This window comes from Octopus sinensis, linkage group LG18 (genome assembly GCF_006345805.1).
Source record: "Octopus sinensis linkage group LG18, ASM634580v1, whole genome shotgun sequence".
NCBI classification, from domain to species: Eukaryota; Metazoa; Mollusca; class Cephalopoda; order Octopoda; family Octopodidae; genus Octopus; species Octopus sinensis.
The window spans coordinates 14,320,727-14,347,989 of record NC_043014.1 but is presented as its reverse complement, the minus strand read 5'-3'; the positions used below and the strand labels follow the sequence as shown (position 1 = coordinate 14,347,989).

At 40.5% G+C, this 27,263-nt stretch overlaps 1 protein-coding gene across 6 annotated transcripts in view; it reads right to left on the bottom strand.

Moving 5' to 3' along the window:
- Positions 1 to 608: 608 nt before the first annotated feature.
- The window catches only part of LOC115221623 (galactosylceramide sulfotransferase-like), a 45,254-nt gene continuing 18,599 nt past the window's right edge, over positions 609 to 27,263 (bottom strand). The window contains exons 2-5 of one of the 6 annotated variants that reach the window (XM_036510737.1): positions 24,166 to 24,251; positions 11,466 to 11,513; positions 7,770 to 7,992; positions 609 to 1,844 (exon numbers count right to left, since the gene is read on the bottom strand). In XM_036510737.1, coding sequence (XP_036366630.1) covers positions 723 to 1,844; positions 7,770 to 7,934 — 1,287 coding nt within the window. In that variant the 5' untranslated portion in view covers positions 7,935 to 7,992; positions 11,466 to 11,513; positions 24,166 to 24,251 and the 3' untranslated portion in view covers positions 609 to 722. Of the gene's footprint in view, positions 1,845 to 7,769; positions 7,993 to 11,465; positions 11,514 to 22,506; positions 22,555 to 22,739; positions 22,764 to 24,149; positions 24,344 to 27,263 lie in introns of those variants that run through there. The other 5 variants (XM_036510735.1, XM_036510736.1, XM_029791823.2 and 2 more) reach the window with 5 other exon arrangements.

Below are 27,263 nucleotides of genomic sequence, written 5' to 3'. Positions count from 1 at the left end.
AGCAGTTTGGCAAAAGAAACCGATAGAATAAGTACTAGGCTTACAAAGAATAAGTCCTGGGGTCGATTCGCTCGACTAAAGGCGATGCTCCAGCATGGCCACAGTCAAATGACTGAAACAAGTAAAAGAGTAAAAAGAGAGTATATATATATATATATATATATATAATATATTACGCTTATGTGTGAGTGCATATCCGTGAGTATGTCTAAGAGAGAGATAGAATGGAGAGTGAGAGAGAGAGAGAGAGAGAGAGAGAATGTGTGTGTGTGTGTGTGTGTGTGTGGTGTGTGGTGTGGTGTGTGTGTGTGTGTGTGTGTGTGTGTGTGTGTGTGTGCGTGCGTGCGTCTGTATCTATACTTCATATAATTCAGTGAATGATATACGCTTCGCTGAGAAACCACTTCATCCGAATGAAAATACTCTGTGTCCGGTATATTCCGCACGATTTGCGCATGAAATCGCTTGTCGTGTTCACCATCCGTAGTGTACCAATGATTAGTCCATTTTCAGATTTATAACTTACAAATGCATGATATAACTTCATATAAATAAATAATATCTTAACTTAATTAAATTATTAAAGCATTCAAAACCGCAACAATTCCTTGTTCTTTTTTTTCAATATTCCTACTTGATAGTTTTCGTAAATGATATTATTTGCTTCGATGTGAACATAATAACATCAAATAACTATTGATTTCTCTCAATAAAACTGCATATCAACAGGTTCTTCGATCAGTGCTTTGTGGTAAAACCGTTAATTTACCCATTACGCTATCGTAACGGTTTTGCATAGCCGTCAATAGATTAGTATACATTAATTTACAGTCCTCACCAGTATAATTAAAAGCATTGTCCCAGGAAGTTTGATTTACAGAAATACATTTTTTCGTCGATTTATTCTGATAAAAATTATCACAAAATTCAGTCACTTCAGCCTGGACTTTTCTGAAGTGATTTACTTCATCGAAAAAATCCGGCGTTTGTTGTTTAATTTTTTCCAACAAAGCTCGTTTAAAATGGTCGTATAAAATGTAATCTATCCGACTGTAAGACTTATATAGCTGTCGGTTTTGTTCTGTTTGTCTGTTGTTCGAAACGTCGGTTTTACGGTAGCCACCTATATTGACTTTGCGAAAAATAATGTCTTTCGTTTTCCAGCACATTAAACGTCGTAGCAAAATAAGAGACTCATAGAAATATTCGACGATCATTACAAGGGAAAATTCGTTGTCAAGATCTTGCAAGTAACGCGTGATTTCTTCGGTTGAATAAGACGCAATCGATTTCCTGCCCGCGGGAAATCCGAGAGGTACGCCCAAGCAGTGGGCCATGAGATTCTCTGTAAGCGAAAAATTTCGGGGAATGCAATAATGTTCAGAAAAGGTTTTACTTTTATAAATCGCTTCATACTTGTGATAGTCGTTCAAATATTGAGAAACATAATCAGTCTCGTTTAAAACCACGTAATCTTTTATTTTAAAATAATGGAAGGTTGATAAGAAGCGATCATACGGTTCTCGGATACTGGTGATGTATACAGTGTCTTTAGGCATTAGAGATCGCATAATAGAACGGTTGTAAATTGAATGTTCCATCAGGATGTTGTAGGCAGTACTACAGTTCTTGCAGGAAGGTGGCCGATAGTCTATTTTTTCCATCAGGTATGGCCAACCAAGATAAATATGGGTGCCAACCGGAAGTACAAACGATAAATTTCTTGTGTAACCAAATCGTCGTATCACAGTAGCCATTGTTTCGGTCGCACATTTCATACATTTTATAAATACCAAATTTTGTTTTTCTTTACACGAAGTTGACAGCTTTAAAGTTATTTGCTTCTAAAATAGGAAGAAAGAAAATTGATTTATTATCACAGGTAGAAGGAAAATTGAGATTTATGAATGTGTCAGTGACAGCATTGAGGAACATGGAGAATAAAAGAAAACAAAAAGAGGCACAAACATACTTACAGAAAATGGAGGAAAATAATAATCACACCTAATAGGGTTAAGGGATTTTTATCCAGAACATAATAATACTAAAATAATAAACGCATATAAGCTATAAAAGAAAACAATAGGTGCAGCTATGGTTGTGTGGTTAGCAAGCTTAACAAGTTCGTTTTGCAACCACATACGGTTTCAGGTTCAATCCCACTACGCAGCACTTTGGGCAAGTGTCTTCTGCTATAGGGAGAGTTTACGAAAAAAACAAAAGACGAAGACACGAGGTGTACAAAACAAACAGCTGTATAAGTATAACGCTCAAGAATAGAAAAAAGTCTTTTACGTTTCGAGCCTACGCTCTTCTACAGAAAGGGACACAGAAAAAAACAAGGAGAGAAAATAATGTGTGTAGTGGCTAACGCCTCATACCGACCAATGCCTTGTGAGTGAATTTGGCTGACGAAAACTGTGTAGAAGCCTGTTTTGTGTGTGTGAGTGTGTGTGTGTGTGTGTGCGTGTGTGTGTGTGTGTGTGTGTGTGTGTGTGTGTGTGTTTATCACCACCAACCCAGCCACAACTTGACAACCAGTATTGGTTTGTCTACGTTCCCATAACTTAGCAATTCGCAAAAGTGTCTGATAGAATACATACCAAACTTTAAAATAGCATAAGTATTGGCAGCGATTTGTTCAACTAAAACCTTTCAAGGTAGTACCCCAGCATGGCCGCAGTCCAATGACTGAACCATGTAAAGGATAATTAAATCATAAATTGGATGACTGTTGATAAAATGGTGGTGAGTCGGTAGGAAACCATTGATATCATTCCTTTAGACATCAGGCTTTTTTCAGGCTCTGTCTCAGATAATGTTTGCCTGATTTGAAAAACAGCTTTTGCGTTGGAATGAAGCAGCAGAAATATACTCTTTTACTCCTTTACCTGTTTCAGTCATTTTGACTGTGGCCATGCTGGAGCACTACCTTTAGTCGAGAAAATCGACCCCATGACTTATTCTTGTTATTCTATCGGTCTCTTTTGCCGAACCGCTAATTTACGGGGACGTAAACACACCAGCATCGGTTGTCAAGCGATGTTGAGGGGACAAACACAGACACACAAACGTATACACACACATACATACATACATACATACATACATACACACACACACACACACACACACACACACACACACACACACACACACACACATATATATATATATATATATATATATATATATACGACGGGCTTCTTTCAGTTTCGGTCTACCAAATCCACAATCCACTTACAAGGCTTTTGTCGGCCTGAAGCTATAGTAGAAGACACTTGCCCAAGGTGCCGCGTAGTAGGACTGAACCCGGAACCATGTGGTTCGTAAGCAAGCTACTTACCACACATCTATTCTTACGCCTGTATTAAAGAACAATTGATGGAATCTTTCACAATGATCATACATTTCCCCTCACTCAAGGTAATTAACGACTTACCAGCAATGAAATAATTCCAAGGCAAATGAAACCGAATTCAGTACTCGATATACAAGGAGCTCGCCACTACTTTGTCATTAGTCTTTACACTGGTCACCATACACATTATATTATTCCTACCGTGACTTAATTTGGCAACAAGAAACGTAATTTTAGTGTCAGTCTTTGGCCCCCCCTCTTAACCATTTGCTGGTCCTTTGTATCACATATGATACACAGAATGCATTTCCCTAGCGTCTTTGCATGATATATGGTTCACCTTTCCAATTTTTTCCGACCACCAGAGTAACTTTGGACTTTACACTATTCAGAATGTATGAAACAAAGGTTAACTAAAAGTCTGAAAAACAAGCATGGTTGGGTGGACGACCCCTGTTGTACTCTTTCGCCTCAACTTTCTTTCTCTCACTCTTTCTTCCTGTTTCTTGAGTAACGCTGCGATGGACTGGCGTCCCGTTCAGCTGGGGGGAATACATACGCCATAGAAACCGGGAAACCGGACCCATGAACCTGACTAGGCTTGAAAAGGGCGCATAAATAAAAAGGAAATAATAAAAGATTGGCAGATGCCACACTGGGTATATTCTGGCTTTCACATTCTGAGTTCAAGTTCCACCTATGTGGACAAGCTGGCATTTAAGAATCTATGAAAATGCCTTGAACAAGGAATGTGTTAAGCTAAATGAGAAGACAATTATCTACAATGGTGAAAAATAATGTAACGTTTCTCTTTATAATGTGCAGGGAGCTTGTGGCAAATAACGTTGAAAGAAAGTAAGATCTCGGCCAAACTGCCGCACCATAACTAGGACATTGACTAAGGGGTGAGCTGGCAGAATTGTTCATGCATCGAACAAAATACTTCGTAACATTTCTTCAGGCTTTTCAAGAGTTCCACTTTGCTTTTCATCATTTTGGAGTCGATAAAATAAGTATTAGCTGGGCAGTGGGGTCGATGTAATTGACAAGCCTTTCCCTTATAATTTCAGGCCTCGTAACTATAGTAGAAAGAATTAGCAGAACATTCTCCTCTTTTGATGATGGCATTTTTCTAAGATATATACATCAAAAGATATTCCAGGCAAAATAGCTAATATAATTTTTAATATATTTATATAACCAAAATAACAACAAAATATACACGTCATTTAAATGATAAAGAGAGTTCTGAATTATCCTAAACATCCACGTAATAACGTTCTCATCACTAATTCAGCAAGTAGTGTAGTGGTTAGCACAACTGTTTAATAGGCAGAAGGTCATGTGTTCCAGACTTGCGGGAACCTTATCCTTTGTTTTAGGCATGGATATGTGGTAAGGAGCTTGCTTCCCAATCATACGGTCCCGGTTCAGTCCCACTGCGTCACACCATGAGCAAATGTCTTCTACTAAAGTCTCGGGCCGACCAAAGCCTTGTGAGTGGATTTGGTAGAGGGAAACTGAAAGAAGCTCGTCATGTGCAGGTATGTGTGTGTTAGTGTGTTTGTGTCTCTGTAACTTAGAGGTTCCGCAAAAGTGACAAACAGAATAAGTACTAGACTTAAAAAATAAGTTCCGGGATCGATTTACTCGACTAAAACTCTGCAAGGCTGTGCCCCAGCAAGGCCACAATCTATTGACTGAAACAAGTAAAAGATAAAAGATAAACACCGTGAATTCTATACTTCACTGGGGAGGTCTAATATCACCGAAAAATGTACACAATTGTCTGACGTAATTACCGCAGTCATTGAGTTAATGAAATCTTTCCTACGCCACTTAATTATTTATAATTAGACTTTCAACGCTCGTTACATTAAATATATTAGAAGTAAATTAATTATTGTTACAAGTAGTAAGATTTTTTGCCGAACTTGACTTTTAACAAGTATCAAGTTTGCTTCATAAATGTCAAACGCGGCTTACTTTCCTAAAGTTTTCTTTAAAATCAAGATTTATTTCTGCTTTTATTATTTTCAATGAAAACAAGACAGTTAGCAGGCGGAATCATTAGCACACCCGACAAAACGCTTAGCGGCTTTTCTTCCGGTTGCACGTTCTGAGTTTAAATTCCATTGTGGTTAACTTGGCCATTAATCATTTCGGGATCAATAAAATATGTAGCAGTCGAGCACTGCGATCGACGTAATCGACCATCACCCTCCTCCTCCTCCTCCCAACTCTCAAGCCTTGTTCAAATAGTAGAAAGAATTAAAGACTAATTTTCAATGAAAGTTAAGGCAGCAGATTGGCCGATGTGGAGGCGCAATGGCCCAGTGGTTAGAGCAGCGGACTCGCGGTTGGAGGATCGCGGTTTCGATTCTCAGACCGGGCGTTGTGTGTGTTTATTGAGCGAAAACACTTAAAAGCTCCACGCGGCTCCGGCAGGGGTGGTGGCGACCCCTGTTGTACTCTTTTGCCCCAACTTTCTCTCACTCTTCCTTCCTGATTCTTGAGTAACGCTGCGATGGATTGGCATCCCGTCCAGCTGGGGGGAATATATACGCCACAGAAACCGGGAAACCGGGCCCATGAGCCTGGCTAGGCTTGAAAAGGGCGCATAAATTTAAAAAAAAAAAAAGATTGGCAGATGCCACACAGGACATATTCTGGCTTTCACATTCCGAGTTCCACCTATGTGGACAAGTTGGCATTTAAGTTGGCATTTTGCTTTCACCCTTTCGGTATCTGCAATTTTAAGCACCTCTCTCGTACTGGGGTCCAATCTAATCGTCTGTTCCCTGCTCGCAATTTCCTAGTTTTATTTCTATGTAAGAAATTATTATTTTCAGGGAAACTAATTAATAAAACGATTAATTTGCTTTCTGCCCTTAACTTTATTCATTTAAGACATTCTGCTGCAGCCATCCTGGGGTACCGTCTTGAAGGGTTTCATCGAAAAGTCGACTCCAGTACTTACTTTTAAGCTTGCTTTTTATTCTATGGGTCTTTTTTGCCGAACCGCTAAGTAACGCGGGCCGAAACAAACTAACACTGGTTATCAAGCAAAAGTGGGGAATAAATACAAGCATAAACACACGCATAAACACACGCATACACACACGCACACATACACACACACACACACGACGATCTTCTTTCAGTTTCAGTCTACCAGATTCATTTAAAGTCGACCCGAGGCTACAATAGGAGATACTTGTCTCCAAGTCGTCGCGCATTATGACTGAACTCAGAAACATGTGGTTGAGAATGAACTTTCTACACAACCACACCTGCTTTAATAATTTTGAATATATATTTTGATATATATATCACGTGATCACGTGACCGACCAGTCCATCAGATGTAGTTACACATCGCTGGTCACAATGCGTTCGCATTGTTTTAGCCTTCGAATGACGCCACTCCGCTGGCTAAGCGAGCAGGCCAACAGAAGAAAGTGGGAGAAAGAGTGGTGAAAGAGTACAGCAGGGATCACCACCCCCTGCCGGAGCCTCGTGGAGCTTTTAGGTGTTTTCGCTCAATAAACACTCACAACGCCCGGTCTGGGAATCGAAACCGCGATCCTACGACCGCGAGTCCGCTGCCCTAACCACTAGGCCATTGCGCCTCCACACACCACACACAACACACACCTATATATATGTATATATATATAGACATATATATATATATATATTATATATATATATATATATAAGGCTTTGGTCGGCCCGAGGCTATAGTAGAAGACACTTGCCCAAGGTGCCACGCAGTGGGACTGAAGCCGGTACCATGTGGTTGGTAAGCAAGCTACTTACCACACAGCCACTCCTACGCCTATGTACAGTATATTATTACGAACCATTATCTTCTGACTTCAGTCCTTGTTGAAGTTGACTTTGCCTAGCTTTTTCTTCTGAGCATCAATAAAACATCTAAGTACCAGCTAAGAACTAAGGTCGATCTCGCTTGGTTGTTCTCAACCGGAGTCCATATGGCCCTAGAGGATCCATACAAGATTTTGTGGGGGTTCACGTAACAAAATAGCAAATTGGGAATCCACGATAGTGTGTTAAAGACTCATGAAAAATTTTAGTTTAGATGTATGCGTTGGTGTGTATTGCGAGAAACAGCTGGGTTTCTTTCTCTTACATTCTGCATAGTTCAACCTACACAAGTGAATGTGTGAAAAGCAAAATAGGAATTTTGAAAGAAGCTTCTACAAAAGGTTTCGAAAAATTGAATGGCTATGGGGATTCACACGAATAAAATAAAGTAATCAATGGGGTCCGTAAATAATAAATGGTTGAGAACCCCTGATCTAGCTAATTATCCCTATTCCTCACTAACTGAGGCATCTTTTTATTCTCCATGCAAGAAATCAATATAAACGATTATGTTTTACCTGCAGTTCATCGCTTTGGTGAAAGTATCTGTTGTTGAAATAGTGTTGGAATATTGATAGGTTGGTCGGATGTTTCTGAATAATTTTGTTAATATAGAAGAGAATGTAGCTGTAGGAGCATATCATGACCATAAAGAGGATCTTGGTGCTTTTACGAAGAATCATGTTGTTCCAAACGATTATAGTTCTTTGGCAGATTGTCTTCTCAGATGTTTCCAGTAAACTGTGAAGATAGAAAATAAGCATTAAAACTGTCGTAACGATGTGTATGACATGTATTATGTATATACAAACGTCGGACGGAGCTACCACTGTATCTATCCTCTTTTATCGCGGGTGTTTGGTTAAAAAACACAGCAATACAAGAATGAGTAGTAAATGAAAGGAGGCGAGCTGGCAGAAACATTAGCACGCCGGGCGAAATGCTAAGCAGTATTTTCAAATTCCGCTTTCGGGGTCGATAAATTAAGTACCAGTTACGCACTGGGGTCGATGTAATCGACTTAATCTCTTTGTCTGTCCTTGTTTGTCCCCTGTGTGTGTAGCCCCTAGTGGGTAGTAAAGAAATAGCGATTTCGTCTGCCGCTACGTTCTGAGTTCAAATTCCGCCGAGGTCGACTTTGCCTTTCACCCTTTCGGGGCCGATTAAATAAGTACCAGTTACGCACTGGGGTCGATATAATCGACTTAATCCGTGTGTCTGTCCTTGTTTGTCCCCTCTGTGTGTAGCCTTTTGTGGGCAATAAAGAAATTAGAATGAGTGATAAATGAATCGTCTCCATGCACTTTGTAAATGGAATGAATAGTAGATTGATTGACACCGAACTCGCAGCTCACAGCAGCAAAGCTTCCCCGCTATGCATTTTCTTGATCAACTCTACCCTTTTCCTGTAGAGAATACACTTGTCTGCGTCGCTTGTTAGGATCAAGTGCCTTTGTATTTTCTCTGTTCACTGCTCCCATTTTGATGGGTTCGTATACGTATAAAACATACGCAGCATTGCTGTATGGTCACGGAAATACAAGCGATAGTCAGTGCAATGTGGTTGGTCGTTGGGGTACGTTTTGTTGTACAAGTAGATAGATAGATAGATAGATAGATAGATAGATAGATAGATAGATAGATAGATAGATAGATAGATAGATAGATAGATAAGTTTCTTTATTGGCCACGCAGGGCTGCACACAGATGGGACAAGTTACAAGGTAGAGCTTTTCTTTTGGGGGATGAAGAGAACAAAAAACAAAAGAAAAAAAAGGGGGGTGGCGTAGGTTTTCGATCAAGAGGGATCGTAAAAGGGAAGAAAAGAACAAAAACAAAAAAAATTGAATAAAATAAAAAGAATAAAAAGAAAAAAAAAGAAAAGGAAAAGGAACAAAAGGAAAGAGAAATGAAAAAAAGAAGAAAAAAGGGGAAAAAAAGGGGAAGAGGAAAAAAAAAAGAACGATCAATAGGGATCGTGTATCACAGTGTTATGATATATGGTGTAAAGGGGAAAGCAAGTAAGGTTTATCCGTTGGAAGAAAAGCCTACGAAAAAGACCACGGTAACCTTGGTCAATATTGTTATATGTTACCACATTTGTTTGCAAGTGGGTAACCCTCTGTTTTCAATTTCTGGGTTCATAGGATTATGCTCAAGGTGGCTTCGTCATTCATACGTGCCATCCTTGCTACATTCACCCATCTTTTTTTAAAACATTCGCTAGACAAAACTTGCCTCTCTACTCTCACTTTCCTTTTCAAGTGGTACTTGAAGAAGTTGATGAGAGATTGACCAGAGAGGAAAGTGTTTGTCTCTAATCCTTTCAGACGCGTCTACCAGATACATTCTTTCGCCATAGCCACAAGGATGATGAAAATAGCTCTTCCTTCCCGTTTGAAGGAAGGAGGCGTGACAATATTGACGATAGACTCAGCTGATAAACCGACTCGTCCCACACGTGACAGCAGTTGTTCGACATAAGCCCACAGGTCGGGAATTGTTGGACAATGCACGAGTGCGTGCAGAACGGTTTCGTCGCTCTGACCGCATCTCGGGCAGGTCGGCCCCGTATTTCTCGAGCCGTGTCTGTAGAGCTTATCCCGAACGGGTAGCGCTTCTCGGTAGCATTGCCAGGCCAGGGATCTCTGGAAGTTGTCCATGGGCCCTGGCCCGAAAGTCGTCCTGAACAGGCGGGTCAGGTACTCCTCGTCGACGTCCAGGTTCGCCCCGAGCTCGTCGTCGTACCCCCTCCACTAATCCCCTATAGAATGCTTTGGTTGTGTTGAAGTCACTCAAGGTCGACCCGGGACGGCAGAGTTGCTTGAGAGCAACGCGACACTCGCGGTGCCATTCGCCCTTCCTCGGCCTCTTTTTGATCCACGACTGCAGTTCGGTCATGGAGGCGAGCTGCGGGAAAGCGTGCCTCACAAACGGCGACCACACCTGTTCACCGTCGTCTACATAGAGCCAGAGATGTCGCAGTCTCAGCGCGTGTCTGCGCATCATCAACCACGGCATGCCCAGCCCTCCTTTTAGCAGGTGTTGACAGCAAATGGATCGCCTGACCATCGGGACGCATCCTTTCCACAAGAAGCGAAAGAGAATGCGTTGTAGTTTGGTGATGGTAGGGTCGGGGCAAGGTACGACGGTCAGGCGGTAGTAGATGACAGACGCGATGTACGTGTTCGCCACCTCCGCCCGACCTTTTAGGGACAGTTTCCTCTCGGCCCATTGCCGGGCGAGAGTGACCACCCTACTCGTTATCTCGTTCCAGTTCTTCTCCACTTGGAGGTCCGGACCAAACCAGACCCCGAGCAACTCAACCGGGCCGTCGGTCCAGCGTCCCACGACGGAGGCGCTGGTGGACGGCATGGGCTTGCTTCTCCAGGTGCCTAGTCGCAAGCCCACTGACTTTTCCGGGTTGATTTTCGCTCCTGTCACCGCTTCGTAGTTTTTCAGTGTCTCGCCGACCTGCTCGATGTGCTCGTGGCTAGACACTATGACGGTGACGTCGTCCGCGTATGCAGACACGCTCGTCCCGCATCCCAGTTCTCGCGGGATGCCCCTCAAAGTTGCCAGCTTCCGCAATAATGGCTCGAGAGTCAATACGTATAGAAGCGACGAGAGGGGGCATCCCTGACGGACCGAACGTGCGATGTCGAAGGGTCTCGATAGATGTCCATTCACGCGAATTACCGAACGGATGCCCCTGTACAAAGCGGCTATCCAGCCGCGGAAGACGGGACCGAAGCCTGCCGCTCTGAGGACCGCCTCCAAGTATCGATGGTCTACCCTATCGAAAGCTTTCGATTGATCCAAATTGATCAGCGCCCCACCCATGCCAGGTTCGTTAACTACCCTGTCTATGATGTAGCGCATCAGGTGGAGGTTGTCATGGATGGTCCGGCCCGGCACGGCGCATGTTTGCGCCCTGTCGACCAGTTTCTCGATGACAAGCGCCAACCTCTTGGCTAGCACCTTGGCCAAAATTTTCAAGTCTGCATTAAGCAGAGTGATGGGCCTAAAGTTATCTATTACATTTCCCTTGTTTAGATCTTTCTTCAGCAGTGTTACGGCTCCTCGGCTCACAAAACCAGGAATGCTCCCAGATAGATAGATAGATAGATAGATAGATAGATAGATAGATAGATAGATAGATAGATAGATAGATAGATAGATAGATAGATAGATAGATAGATACGCAGGCATACCTCAACTTACGTCGATAACTGGTTTCAAGACATTCTTAACTCCAAAAACTACGTAACACGAAAAAGAATTTTTAAAATTTTATTAGCTTACATACGTTTTAATAAATACTTTGTACATATTTCCACATGTATCTTATTTATTTTTCTTCGTTTTCCTCTTCAATATTGGTTTGGAGGTGTCTTTTTTACTATTTTTATTTTTATTACTATCATTTCATTTTTATTATTTTAGCATTTTATTATTCTATTTTTATTATTACTATCTTTTTTATTAATGACGGCTAATTGTAGTATTTGTTACCGAAAGAACGCTGGTTCACACATACAAACATTTACATACTTCTCTTGTACACGCACACACATACACACATATACTCAAACAGAGTTGAAACGCTGTTTGACTTTTCTTTTCAGCGTTGAATGTTCACCATCCCACTTCCATCACACGCACACATACACACAAACATTCACATACCTCCCTTTTACCTACACACTCATATACTCACACAGAGTTGAAACGCTGTTTCATTTTTTTTTCACCATACAATTTCCATCATCCCGCTACCAATTTGCCATCACCCCTTCCTTCCTTATTCATCTATCACCCTTTCCTTTCTCATTCATATCTTGTGACGGAGAAAAACACAAGAGTGTTATTATAGTAGATGATTTTAAAATATGTTCGCCATGACCAACGGAAAGTCGAATAAATCGACTGAAGTCGAAATGCCTTTCTTATTTCTCATTAATTTCCTTGAAAACGAAAACGACGGAAAATCGAAAAAGACGTAACGCGAAACGACATAAGTTGAGGTTTGCCTATATATGTGTATGTATGTATGCATGCATGCATGTATGTATGTGTGTATTTACGTATTTTTGTATATGCGTTTGTATGCATGTATACATGTTATTCATCTATCACCCTTTCCTTTCTCATTCATATCTTGTGACGGAGAAAAACACAAAAGTTTTTTTTTAAATATGTTCGTTGGTCATCCAACGGAAAGTCGAATAAATCGACTGAAGTCGAAATGCTTTTTTTTTTTCATTAATTTCCTTGAAAACAAAAACGACGTTAAATCGAAAAAGACGTAACGCGAAACGACATTGGTTGAGGTTTGCCTATATATGTGTATGTATGCATGCATGTATGTGTGTGTGTATTTACGTATTTTTGTATATGTGTTTATATGCATGTATACATGTTATTCATCTATCACCCTTTCCTTTCTCATTCATATCTTGTGACGGAGAAAAACACAAGAGTATGTATGTGTGTATTTATGTATTTTTACATATGCGTTTGTATACATGTATACATGTATGTATGTGTAAATCGGGTCACTACGCCTCCGACTCGATAACAGACCAACAATATCTTTTATTCTCTCTCCAGTATTTTTACTAAATGTTTGTCATATAACCAGCAGCTAAATGAGATTACAACTAACCTTAGCATGCAATAAAACCATATGTAACGAACAGAATAGCATTGTCTGCATCTCTTGTTTGTCATGTGATATATCGTCTGCTCATTCTACTTTGCCATGTGATATACAGGGACTTGATCTCTCAGTACAGTACATTTTTCTTTCTCCTTCTTTCTCCCTTTCTCAATCAAGCTCTCTCCCCTTCTTTCCTTCTATTTCTCTTTTTATCTCTTTCTGTCTCTTTCTCCCATTCTCTCTCTTTCTTCCCTTCTTTCTTCTTTCTTTCTTTCTTTCTTTCTTTCTCAATCAAACTCTCTTTATCTCCCCTTCTATTTCTCTTTCTCTTTTTCTCAATCAAACTCTCTCCTTCTTTCCTTCTATTTCTCTTTTTCTCTCTCTCTCTATCTATCTATCTATCTATCTATCTATCTATCTCCCTCTCTTTCTCTCGTTCTCACTTTATGTAACAACGTCCATCCTATTCATTACCTTCATCATATACTTCGCTGTCAGTCCCTCTTAATTTTTCTCTTTTCGTTAACTATCTTTCTCACTCATTCCCATTACTTGCATCTCACACTCCTCTATCTCTCTTTCTAGTCTTTCTCCTCCCCACATTACTAAACCCACAAAAGACATACAGACATGCACACATACCACATACACACATTTAATGGATTAGCTATCCACCATCTTAACCAATCAGGTTGCTTGTCGGCTGTACAAGCTAACGAGAGATCCTGAACTCAGTCCTTTGTTCCGTTTGAAAGAGCAGCCCTATTTTCCTTACATCACTCCGTATAGTGTTGAAAAGGCCATAGACACAGCGGCTAATGTAGTTCTAAATACATAGTGTCGGTAAACAAAAGACAAGAACGTCTTCCATCTTTGATCATAGGTGTTCGATCCTGGACTGACTCGGGTTAAAAATAAACAACAGCAACAGAACAGGAACAACACCAGCAGCAATACGCTTCGTATTTTACATGGCATGAGATATGTGCATGCCATTTTGAAGTTGGCTTAATATTTTGATTTTTATTCGCAGAGAAATCGATTTTGTCTGTTTTGGAGTTTGACATTTGAAACTCTGATGTTCAACAAAGAAAATATTTAATAAAATATTTAGACAAAAAATAATTGGAAGTAATTAGTTGCTAATATAGCGTAGAAGTAAAATTAAAGAAAGGAAAATGAAAAACAGAAAAGGAAACGAAAAAAAATGGTGAATTGGTATTTCTAAGCGATGGGCGAAAAGCAAAAGAAAACCAAGGCTGTTCAAATTGAATGCCGTGTAAATCGAGGGACAACGACTTGAGTTTGTTTGTGTGTGTGTGTGTGTGTGTGTGTGTGTGTGTGTGTGTGTGTGTGTTGTGTGTGTGTGTGTGCGCGTGTGTGTGTGTGTGCGTGTGTGTGTGAATGTGTGTGAGCGTGTGAGAGAGAGAGATAGTGAGTTTGTGTGTGTGTGAGTATGTCTGAGGGTGTGCGTGAGTGTGCGTGTGTGTGTGCGTATGTGTGAGAGAGAGAGAGTGAGAGTCAGTGTGTGTCTGTGTATGTGTGTGTTTGTCTGTATGTGTGTGTGTTAGTCTGTGTCTGCGTGGGAGTACGTCTCAGGATGTGCGTGTCTATGTGTGTGTGTGCGAGTGTGTGTGTGTGTGTGCGAGTGTGTGCGAGAGCGTGCGCGTTGGTGTGTGCGAGCGTGTGTTTGTGCGTGTGTGTGAGTGTGTCTGTGTATCTGTGCATGTGTGAAGAGAGAGGGAAAGAAAGAAAGAAAGAAAGAAAGGAAGGAAGGAAGAAAGAAAGAAAGAAAGAAAGAAAGGAAGAAAGAAAGAAAGAAAGAAAGAATGAAAGAGAGAAAGAGAGAGAGAGATGCATATTTTTCCAAGTGCACATAAAGCTCGTTACCCAGTTTCCATGTCGTACGAGTGACCGAGAGAACAGCACTCCCCTTCAACAGGACGCCCTTAAAAGGGCTCCAAGGCCACCAATTGTTGATGGAAGGGAACAAGTCAATTACATTGACCCCAGTACTTGAGTTATACTTTATTTTATTGACCCCAAAAGGATGAGAAGCGAAGTCGGCTCTCAGTGTGATTTGAACTCAGAATGTAAAAAAATCGGAAGAAATGCCACCAAGCCTTTCATCCGACGCGCAACCGATTCTGCCAGCTGGCCACCTAATGCACACATCTGGGGGTAATTAAAGCGGATACAGTACAGGAAAGACATGGATCATTAGGCATTGCTGTGTGGTAAAGAAGCTCGATTTGCAAATACGTGTGGTTTCGGGTTCGATCCCACTGCACAGCAACTTGATCAAGTGTCTTCTACCGGACTTGTGTACGTACGTGCCGATGTGTGTGTGTGTGTGTGTGTGTGTGTGTGTGTGTGTGTATGTGTGTGCACGTGTGTGTGTGTGTGTGCACGTGTGTGCGTGTGCGCCACCCCACCCCCACCTCTCGACATCTGGAAAAAACAGGAGGATCAATAAATCATGATTTTATTAAACATATTGCCGTCTAAGATTCACACACTTATTGCAGCGATTCTTCCGTTTTCCTAAGCCCTGTAAAAAAAATTTAGAAGTTTGGGCCTCTAACCAAACCTTTCGCGATACCCTTAAAGCCAGGAATTTTTCAGCACTCCCTCATGCATCCCCCGTGACATAGTGGTTCGGCAAGTACCAGATTTGAAAAGAAAAATAAGTACTGAAATCAATTTAACCATACTAGGGCACCCTTCAAGATGGTGTCCCAGCATGGTTGCAGTGCAATGACCAAAACAACTAATAGAAGATAAAAGACGATTTCAAATCATATTTAATGTTGCAGGGAAGAAAAACATTACATAATTTTGTCTTGCTGAAAAGTTGTTTTACAACTAACCATTGCTGACAAATGTCTCAATAGGCCAGTTGTGTGACTCCATTGTGACGAGACACCGAAGAAGAATGAAAAATTTCTCCAAGCATAGAAGTGGCTGTGTGGTAAGTAGCTTGCTTGCGAACAACACGGTTCCGGGTTCAGTCCCACTGCGTGGCACCTTGGGTAAGTGTCTTCTATTATAGCTTCGAGCCGACCAAAGGCTTGTGAGTGAATGTGGTAGACGGAAACTGAAAGAAGCTCGTCGTATACATATATGTGTGTGTCTGTGTATATGTTTGTGTGTGTATATGTTTGTGTGTCTGTGTTTGCCCCCGCCCCCAACATCGCTTGACAACCGATGCTGGTGTGTTTACGTATCCGTAACATAGCGGTTCGGTAAAGAGACCGACAGAATAAGCACTAGGCTTACAAAGAATAAGTCCTGAGGTCGATTTGCTCGACTAAAGGCGGTGCTCCAGCATGGCCGCAGTCAAAATGACTGAAACAAATAAAAGAGTAAAAGAAAATCTGTTAGCTATTGATCACCTGACCTTTTATTGAGTTTGTTTGAAGGTGCGTAAAATATCGATCGTGTGTAAAATTGTTTTGATACATAGAATATATTTCCTCAAACATACGTACAAAATTATATACAGGAGTTCGATTCAAGCATTTGTTTTTAGTTTAACATCCAGATTTTTTCAAGAAATATCTTCTAGATGTTTCTTCCACTTCAATCAGAATATAGTGACTTTCAGACCATCCGCTGATTTCAATGTCCTGTGTAAGGAATTTTTGGTATTTAATGAGCTTCTAGACACAGTCATCTTTTTCTTCCCTCAAGTTACAGCAGGTTACTAAACACTTAAATAAAGTGTTGCTAAAAAACTACACATATTTACTTTGTAGTGATGCTATTATGGAAGTTTCAGCGAGCATGTGCAGAGTTGGATTACTTCCGGTAGGCCGCCGGAAGTTCCCTCGTGCGCATGCGCAGGAACTGCAAACTGAAAGCGTTCCCGCTAAATCTTTCTTTTTGGAAGAGCAGCCCTAACGAGTGGACGTGAAACTTCTCTCAGGGAAAACCCTACGTACAGAGAAGCTCTCTCTTCGAAGCGGGAACGGAGACAGTATCTTGTTGGATCACACGAGTGAACATTTGTGAACAGTCTTGTGGACTTGGCTGCCTGTTCGCCCTTAAGAAATATATAGGTATATATTTTACCTGTGAAACCCGAAAATAAAGTATTATTTATTGTTATTGAAGATAGTCGGATTTTGGTTCTTTCTTCGAAAATTGCATCTGACAAGATAAGACAGACACCCCCTCAAGTGTTCCTGAGATTCTCATCTTGTTACAACTTCCAATAAAATAGTATCTTCTTGTAGTGGCCCATCAATTGTGGCAATGTTTCAACGTCACGCCTCTTTTACTCGGATTCAGCGAACGATTCTTCACTCTCTCGCATCAAAAAGCACGCGCTTTAGCTCTGACAACGCAACCTTTGTGATTTTTGTGTCAAGGAAATAAAGCACCATTATCGCCACAATAACGTCGGTCGCATTACATTTTCTAATTTCCTGATCCGCAGTCGGACCTGTTACCATGCTCTATTGTTTCTATCCTAAAATCTTCCTTCAGAGAGATCCTCACGCCATCTCAGTGTGCTTTCTAGATCCTATTCCAATTGTCCACTAGCACTAACGGGACGGACATTCCAAGGACGCCTAAAAATATATGGTCGCACGGACCCATACAGGGTATACACGAGTACATATCTGAAGCCACCATCTTCGCTGCTGTTCATGGGATGATTTGTTAAAACTATAATGTTAGGACTAGAATTAGGGTTTAGCTTTATCCTGAAGAGGCGTCATGCCATTTGTTGCTCCATGTGACCTCCATAGCCGGCTATGGAGGTCACATGGAGCAACAAATGGCATGATGGTAGTGGTGGCGTTGTTACTGGTAGTGTTGTTATAGCCAGCGACAATAGTGATAACGGTGCCGGTTAGGCTGTTGCTGACATGGAAGGGTTCTCTCCCCTGTAGTAGTATTCTTTTTTTTTTCCTAACTTCCTCCCCATATCACAATTTCTTTCTATTTCCTCAAACTCTCCCCTCTTTTTCGTTTGCCATCATATTGAAGGTGTTTTTGTTTTTTAGTTATTTTAGATTTTAAGTTTTCACAAAAATTTTTCGAAGAACTATCAACGTCTTCGAAATCTGAAAGAGGTGAGATCAAAGTAATTAAATGATCCCTTCGCTGTGCTCATGTGTCGCTTCTAAAACAAAATATACAGGTGTTGCTGTGTGGTAAGAAGGCGGTAAGCTGGCAGAAACGTTAGCACGCTGGGCGAAATGCTTTGCGGTATTTCGTCTGCGTTACGTTGTGAGTTCAAATTCCTCCGAGGTCGACTTTGCTTTTCATCCTTTCGGGGTCAATAAATTAAGTACCAGTTACGCATTGGGGTCGATATAATCGACTTAATACCTATGTCTGTCCTTGTTTGTCCCCTCTGTGTTTAGCCCCTTGTGGGTAATAAAGAAATAGGTATTTCGTCTGCCGCTACGTTCCGAGGTCGACTTTGTCTTTCATCCTTTCGGGGTCGATTAAATAAGTACCGGTTACGCACTGGAGTAGATATAATCGACTTAATCCGTTTGTCTGTCTATAACCTCGAGCCGACCAAAGTATTCCGAGTGGATTTGTGTATGAGAGCGTGGGTGTGGATATGTGTGGGGGGTGTCTGTATGTGTGTGTGTGTATATGTGTGTGTATGTGTGTGTGTGTGACTGTGTTTGTCTCCCGCCACCGCTTAACAAACGGTATTGGTGTGTTTACGTCTCCGTAACTTGGCGGTTCGGCAAAAGACAGCTGATAGAATAAGTACCAGTCTTTAAAAAATAAGTACTGGGGTCGATTCATTCGACTAAAATCCTTCAAGGCGGTGCCCCAGCATGGCCACAGTCTAATGACTGAAACAAGAAACACAAAGAAAGCTATTTAAAAATACCTCAACGGATAAACACCAACAATTATTCTCAAACTTACGAAGTGAATGAAGATTTATTGACAGAATTGACTAATAGAATTCTCTCTCTCTCTCTCTTCTCTCTCTCTCTCTCTCTCTCTCTCTCTCTCTCTCTCTCTCTATCTCTATTTGTTTATCTATCTCTATTGACAGAATCGATTAATAGAGTTCTCTCTCTCTCTTTCTCTCTCTCTATCTCTATTTCTGTTTATCTATCTCTATTGACAGAATCGATTAATAGAATTTTCTCTCTCTCTCTCTTTCTCGCACTATCTCTATCTCTCTCTTTATCTATCTCTATCTCTATCGCTCTATCTCTCTCACTCTCTCTTTTATCTCTGACTGTCTCACTTTCTCGCACTATCTCTATCTCTCTCTTTATCTATCTCTATCTCTATCGCTCTATCTCTCTCACTCTCTCTTTTATCTCTGACTGTCTCCTTTAAAGGGAGATAACTCTCATCTTGGTAGATTTATGTCCCTTGGTTACAACAAGATTTGTATTACGCGTCATAGAGATGCAGGTATATCAAATACCATACATCATAAATTCTTGCGTATCTCCCAAATTGCAATTAAGACCAGATTCACTTAAAAAGGGGGAGATAATTACAATATTCGAGACCTCTCTAAAGTTGACATGCCATTCAAGGAAAGGAACCATTAGTTGTCCAGAGATAAATGGACAGTCGTCGATGTGTGTTTCAGTGTGAATAACCGTCATCAGCACAGTTGCCCGACCTTATTTCTACTAATCAAGGAAATCAGAATTATACAAAATAAGTTGAAAATAGTTATGGCCAAGGTAATTTACATAATTTAAACAAAAACCTTAGATAAATAACCCAAAGTAGTCATTAAGCAAATTACTCGTTATATGACTGGTATTATAAGAAATATACTTTTGTCACTGTAGATACTAACAATAATTAATTTGTTGATAATGTTAGCAAATGGCATAAATTAAACGGCATATTTCGCTTTTATTTTTATCCTTCACTCGTTTTAGTCACTGGATTGTGGCTATGGTGGGGTACCACCTTGAAGGGTCTAGCCGAACAAGTGGCCCCTACTACTCAATTCTTTATATTTAATTGGCTGGTGTCTTTTGCCGAACAGTATACTGTGTGTGTGTGTGTGTGTGTGTGTGTGTGTGTGTGTGTGTGTGTGTGTGTCTGTGTCTGTGTGTGTCTGTGTGTGTGTGTCTGTGTGTGTGCGCGCGTGCGTGCGCGTGAGCGTGCGTGTGTGTGTGTGAGTGCCTGTGTGTTGTTCATCTATATATGTATGTATATGTAATAGTTATATATATATATATATATATATATAGATATATATATATATATATATATATTATATATATATATATATATATATATATATATATAAATGGATGAATGAATTAGCCTTTATTTACAGTTAACATGGAAAATTCAATAAACAGTTACCAGGGTAGCAAAATTCACGCAAGTAACAAAGATGTAGCGACCTATTCAAAGGTAGAAACTCCGGGTTAATGTGCAATAATGTCTTGTTGTTGAGATAGGATCTCTTTCTTTCCTGATGGGAAGATTACATTATTTTACACCGTTTGTTCCTTTGGAATAAAACCAATGTTGCCTTCGAAACATATGTCGAAAGTAAAAGAATTTGAATAACACCTGCGTCGTTCAACTCCATTTATTTACTTATATATAATATATATATATATATATATATCTATATATATATATATATATATATATATATATATATATATATATATATATATATATATATATATATATATATAATATATATATATACATGCGAGGGAGTACCCAAAAGAAACCTGAATTTTGCAATATTATTTTATTGACTTAGTTTTACATGTTTACACTTATATCGCCTTCAAAGTATTCTGCATTTAAAGCAATGCATCGGTCCAGGCGCGTTTTCCACTTTACAAAGCAGTGCTAGAACTCTTGCGAAGTGATGCTTTTTAACACCTCCGTCGTTTTTTTTTTTTTTCACCCCTTCCACATAGCACCAGTGATGACCTTCGAAAAAAGATCCGGATCAAGTTCCAACTAGTTGTTTCAGTTTACGACACGCATTCAGTCGTGAGTGCTTTTGATCTTCCGAGAACAAGCTGAGCACAAATTTTGCTGCAACTATTTTCATTCGCAATTTCTCGCTCAAAATTCGTTGGTGTGAGCTTCAGGACACACCACCCATATCAACAAGTTCATGAATTGTTCGGTGACGGTCCTCCAAGATCAGTTCATGAATTTTCATGCTTTTGTTCGTACAGGAGATCGACAGTCGTCCTGTACGAGGCTAGTTTTCAAGCGACAAGTGACCGTTCCTAAAGCGTGGAAACCATTCGTATACTTGTGTTTTGTTCATGGCAGCGTCCTTGTTACCTGTTTGAAGCATGACAACTGTTTCGGCCGCCGTTTTTCCCCAGCAGAAAACAGAACTTCACAGGAACACGCTGTTCCTTCGTTTCAGCCATCGCAAAAATCAACGAACAGGGAAGAAGCACAGCAAAACAAAGGCACACCACGTTGTAGCACAACTTAACCCAAAGACACCAATCTGCAGACTGATGCCTGAGGGTTGCATGAAGTAGCTTCTAGAGGCGGAAGCCTGAACTACAATGAGTTTGTTCCACAGAGAACGTTTCCGGTTAATTTTGAATACCCCCTTGTACACACGCACCGACATATATATATATATATATACGAGCAAAACGCCTCCCGTCCAATGGACGGTGCTGAGTTGTCAAACATTTAAACCAAATTTTCTCAAAGCAACTTGTCCGACCGTCATATAGGCCTCCCCTTTGAGAAACACTGATTTAACCTAAATTTGAGACACCAGCAAAAGAAGAAATAAAAATAGATTTTACAAATGTATGTTCCCACGGCTTTATCGATCGCATTCTCACCTGGAATCGATTTTTGTAATTTTTTCAAGACTTATACACGCCCTGATACCGTCGGTATCTACATATCAAATTTGAGCGCAATCGGATGGAGGATGCCCGAGATCCTAGAAGACACACAGACAGACAGAATGGATTTTATATAATATATATATGCGACTAAGGGTGTCAGGATACCTACATTGCTTGAAATAAGAGCTAGAATGCTCTAATTCTGTTGGAAAAACACATAATTGTATACACATATACTCATAGGGACTGCAATCCTCCAGAACACCGATCAAGAATTCCTTATACTAAACGGTAAGTTTCGGCTATTTCCTTAGCCTCTTCAGTAAAGACTGCTCGTTCGGCTGATTTCGGGCTTAATTCTCTATCAGCACATATGTATACACCATAAAAATTCATGGATGAATTAACGAATCGCTAATGTGTATACATAAATACATAAATGTGTATACATAAATGTGTATACATAATGTGTATACATAAATAGCGATTCACTGAATCATCCATGAATTTTTATGATGGATACGTATATGCTGACAGGGAATTAAGCCCGAAATCAGAAAACGGGAAAATAATCCAGAATTCTTGTCCGGTACCGGATCGATCCCAAAATTTAATCAGTTCGTGCCAGTTACGCGGCCAAACATCCCTGAAAGTTTCATTCGAATCAATCCAGTGATTCTTGAGATATGTCGTCCACGGACAAACAAACAAGTGCGACTGAAAACAATACCTCCGCCTTCGCTAAGGCAGAGGTAATAATGACAGTCACATCAGAGTCAAAGCCATCCGACAGTCAAATATCGTTCGGAGTCATATCATTTGGTCATAATTCCCCTTTCACCATGTATTATGCATATATTTATTATGTATATATTGTGTACATTATGTATGTATATATAAGTGTGTGTTATGGCTGCATGTATGAATGTAATGAAGAAAATCAACTAATTTCAAAATGGGTAAAAAGGACTGAGAAGGAAACACATACAAATAATGAGTCATACCAGCGTTAAAGCGATCCGAGAGTCAAATATCGTTTGGAGTCATTTCATTTGGTCATAATTCCCTATTCACCATGTATTACGTAAATGTGTATAATGTGTATAGTGTATATTATATATATGTATATTATATATATATTATATTATATTATATTATATAATATTATGTATATTATATTATATTATATTATATTATATTATATTATATTATATATAATATGTATATTGTGGAGGTGCGTGGCTTAGTGGCTAGGGTGTCAGCATCATGATCGTAAGATTGTAGTTTCGATTCCTGGACCGGGCGAAGCATTGTGTTCTTGAGCAAAACACTTCATTTCACGTTGCTCCAATCCACTCTGCTGGCAAAAATGAGTAACGCTGCGATGGACTGGCGTCCCGTCCAGCTAGGGAACACTTACACCATAGAAACCGGGAAACCGGGCCCATGAGCCAGGCTAGGTTTTAAAAGAGCGCATTTATTTAGTGGAGGTGCAATGGCCCAGTGGTTAGGGCAGCGGACTAGCGGTCGGAGGATCGCGGTTTCGATTCCCAGACCGGGCGTTGTGTGTGTTTATTGAGTGAGAACACCTAAAAGCTCCACGAGGCTCCAGCAGGGGGTGGTGGCGACCCCTGTTGTACTCTACCGCCACAACTTTCACTTTCTCTTTCTGATCTTGAGTAACGCTGCGATGGACTGGCGTCTCGTTCAGCTGGGGAACACATATGCCATAGTAACCGGGAAACCGGGCCCATGAGCCTGGCTAGGCTTGAAAAGGGCGACGAGAACGAGAATATGTATATTATATACGCTTTTACTTATTTCAGTCATTTGACTGCGGCCATGCTGGGGCACCGCCATTTAGTCGAACAAATCGACCCCAGGACTTATTCTTTGTAAGCCTAGTAATTATTCTATCGGTCCCTTTTGCCGAACCGCTAAGTTACGGGGACGTAAACGCACCAGCATCGGTTGTCAAGCGATGTTGTAGGGACAAACACAGACACACAAACATATACACACATACATATATATATATATATATATATATGTCTGTGTTTTATATATATATATATATATATGTACATACATATACATATACATATACATATATACGAGGGGCTTCTTTCAGTTTCCGTCTACCAAATCCACTCACAAGGCTTTGGTTGGCCCAAGGCTATAGAAGAAGACAATTGCCCAAGGTGCCACGCAGTGGGACTGAACCCGGAAACTACTTACCACACAACCACTCCTGGGCCTACGTATAATATATTATATGTATATTATGTATAGCGTACATTATGTATATAAGTAAGTATGTATTATGGTTGCATGTAGGTATGTATGAATGTAATGTACAAAATCGGCCAATTTAAACATAGGAAAAAAGGATTGATTGAGAAGGAAACGTATACAAATAATGAGTCATACCAGAGTTAGAGCGATCCGAGAGTCGAATATCGTTTGGAGTCGTTTCATTTGCTCGTAATTCCCGCCAGCTTGTCCTTTCGTACTCCCTACTGCGAGAAGAAGTGGAAAAAAGAAAAGGTATTCACGTAGAAGTCATCTTATGAAAGTTTTCTGTGATAGTGATTTTTGTATAAAGGTATTAATATTAAACCGACTATTGATCTCAAGACCTGTAATGATTTCTTTGCATTGTTTCAATACGAACAGCTGTTGTAAAGGGAAAGAGAGAGATAAAAAGAAAGAGAGAGAGAGAGAGAGAGAGAGAGAGTGTGTGTGTGTGTGTGTGTGTGGTGTGTGTGTGGTGTGTGTGTGCGTGCGTGCGCATCGTATACTTATCTGTAATTATACATAGTTCAGTGGTAAATATATCACAGTTAAGGGCGGTGAATAGTGTAGAAGCTAATATCAATCGAATCAATACAGATGGATAATGTGTTAGATAAATAGATAAAGAGGCTGTGTTCTTTAATAACAATTACCACATGTATTTAGAAATTTAGGTTAAATTAGTCGGTCTGGAAAACCGTTACGCATCCAGGTATTTAAAATACATACATACATACATACATACATACATACATACATACAAGCAGTTTATCATGGACGAATAGCTAGGTTACTAGCTCTCACTTTGAAGGGCATGCAACATAAACAATTGTCCGAAAATGTCATCACAGTATTATCTACCGATGAGACATGACGTTGTAGCTAGGACACTCCATAATGAAATCCATCGGAAGGATAATCTCGAGGACAAAGAAATAAGCCACAATATGATAGAAGCCATAGCCACTCATAATAAAAAGGAATACTGGTGGAATATACAAGTGAAAACCTCAATAAAATGTAAGCACAACAGATCTGATATAATGATTTGGGAGAAGAGAAATTGTACAGTCGTAGAAGTTAACTTCCCAGTGAATATTATGGTGAAGATCAGTGAACGAAAGAACACCTATACTGAACAACTGAGAAATCTGCAGTTACTCTATCCAGATTACAAGTGCAGGTTTATACCTGTAATTATTAGGGCACTGGGATATGTAGCACACTGCCTAAATACCAATATTGAGATATTAGGCTTCTCAAAACCTGAAAGGAGAAAGCTAATTCGAATGCTACAGATTCAATCCATCATTGGAACTGTAAAAATCTGTAAAACATTCCTGAAGTTTATCATTTAAATATGTAAGAGCATGTCTAGATATGCAACTAAATACATACATACATACGTACGTACGTACGTACATACGTACATACGTACATGCATACGTACGTACATACATGGTGGCTGCCCCCTCGTTATCGAGTATGGCCATTGCACGAAGCTTAATCAATGTATGTTGCTATCGTGCAATGCTTGTGCAAGAAGATTTTTTTTAAAGTGAGGAAAGGCTGTGCACTGAGTCAATCCCACTCACTAAGCAACAGCAGCCATAATCCGAAAAGAAGAACAAGTCAATATCATCGATAACCACTGAGCCGCAGGTTTTATATTGGAGTTATCCCAGTTACCTGAGTTACCTTCTCCTAGAAGGATACCCTAACAAAGGCTAGGAGTCCGTCACTCCCAATGGTTTAACCGCGCGATCGGGTATTCAGTCCGATTATTTCTATGTCCCCGCGCATGATACAGCCTTAAGACATTTATTGGCTGGCCGTTGACTCTCAAGAGTTCCTCTGCCCTTTGACGGCTTTTGTTTTTCATCCCGCAGGGTGTCCAATAAACACCCTCCTCGCCAAGCAAGCTTGGTGGGGTTGCGGTTTGGTCGCTGACGACCCGACCATGTAACAGTTTGTACTGGGTTACACGTTATCAGTAGCACTCGAAAGTGACCTGACACAACACACATACATACATACACACACACACACACACACACACACACACACACACACACACACACATATATATATATATATATACATACATACATAGTTGTTTGTTCCTTCTCGAGCCACGTCTGGCTCATAAGGGCCGGTTTCCCAGTTTTCTTGGAGTATAGGTTCCCCGCCTGGACGGGACGCCGGTCCGTCGCAAGTGAGCTGCAAGATGCAGGAGGAAAGAGTGAAAGTGGTGGCGAAAGGGCCAGCAGACGTTCGCCATTACCTTCTGCCGGAGCCGCGTGGAGCTTAGGTGTTTCGCTCATAAACACACACATCGCCCGGTCTGAGATTCGAATCTGCAATCCCTCGACCGAGAGACCGCTGCTCTAACCACCAGGCCATGTGCCTCCACATACATCCATAGGCAGAAATCTAAACTCACCAATTTAAGAAAAGTTCATTATAAAAATATTTAAAGAAATATGTGAAGCTTGTCAAATCAAGAAGACAGACATCTTAAGTATCCGATGCTGCAGGGAATAAAATGTTAGCAGAAACAGCCGGGTTGACAATTGTATAAGGCCCAACAAAATAAGATAGAATAAAACAATACAATAATCTTTCACTTGTTTCAGTCATTAGACCGCGGCCATGCTGGAGCACCACCTTGAAGAATTTTAAGTCCAATGAATCTACCCCAGTACTTATTTTTTTAAAGACCACTACTTGTTATATCGGGCTCTTTTGTCGAACCGCTAAGTTACGGGGACATAAACACACCAACACCGATTGTGGGCGGGGGGACAAACACAGACTACTTGTTATATCGGGCTCTTTTGTCGAACCGCTAAGTTACGGGGACATAAACACACCAACACCGATTGTGGGCGGGGGGACAAACACAGACTCATATATATATATGTAATATGACGAGCTTCTTTCAGTTTCGATCTTCCAGTTTTGTCCGTCCCGGGGCTATAGGAGAAGGCACTTGCCTAAGATGTCACAGACTGGGACTGAACACAGAACCATGTGGCTGGGATGCGAGCTTCTTACCACACAGCCACGAAAGATGTGAATGACATATAAAAGGTAGACTACAGGATATAAGGACCTTTCATTCTATTTTATTTTTATTTTTGTTTCATTCATTGGACTGCGGTCATACTGGGGCACCGCCTTGAATAGTTTAGTCGAACAAATCGCCCAAAGCACTTAATCATTATTTCAAA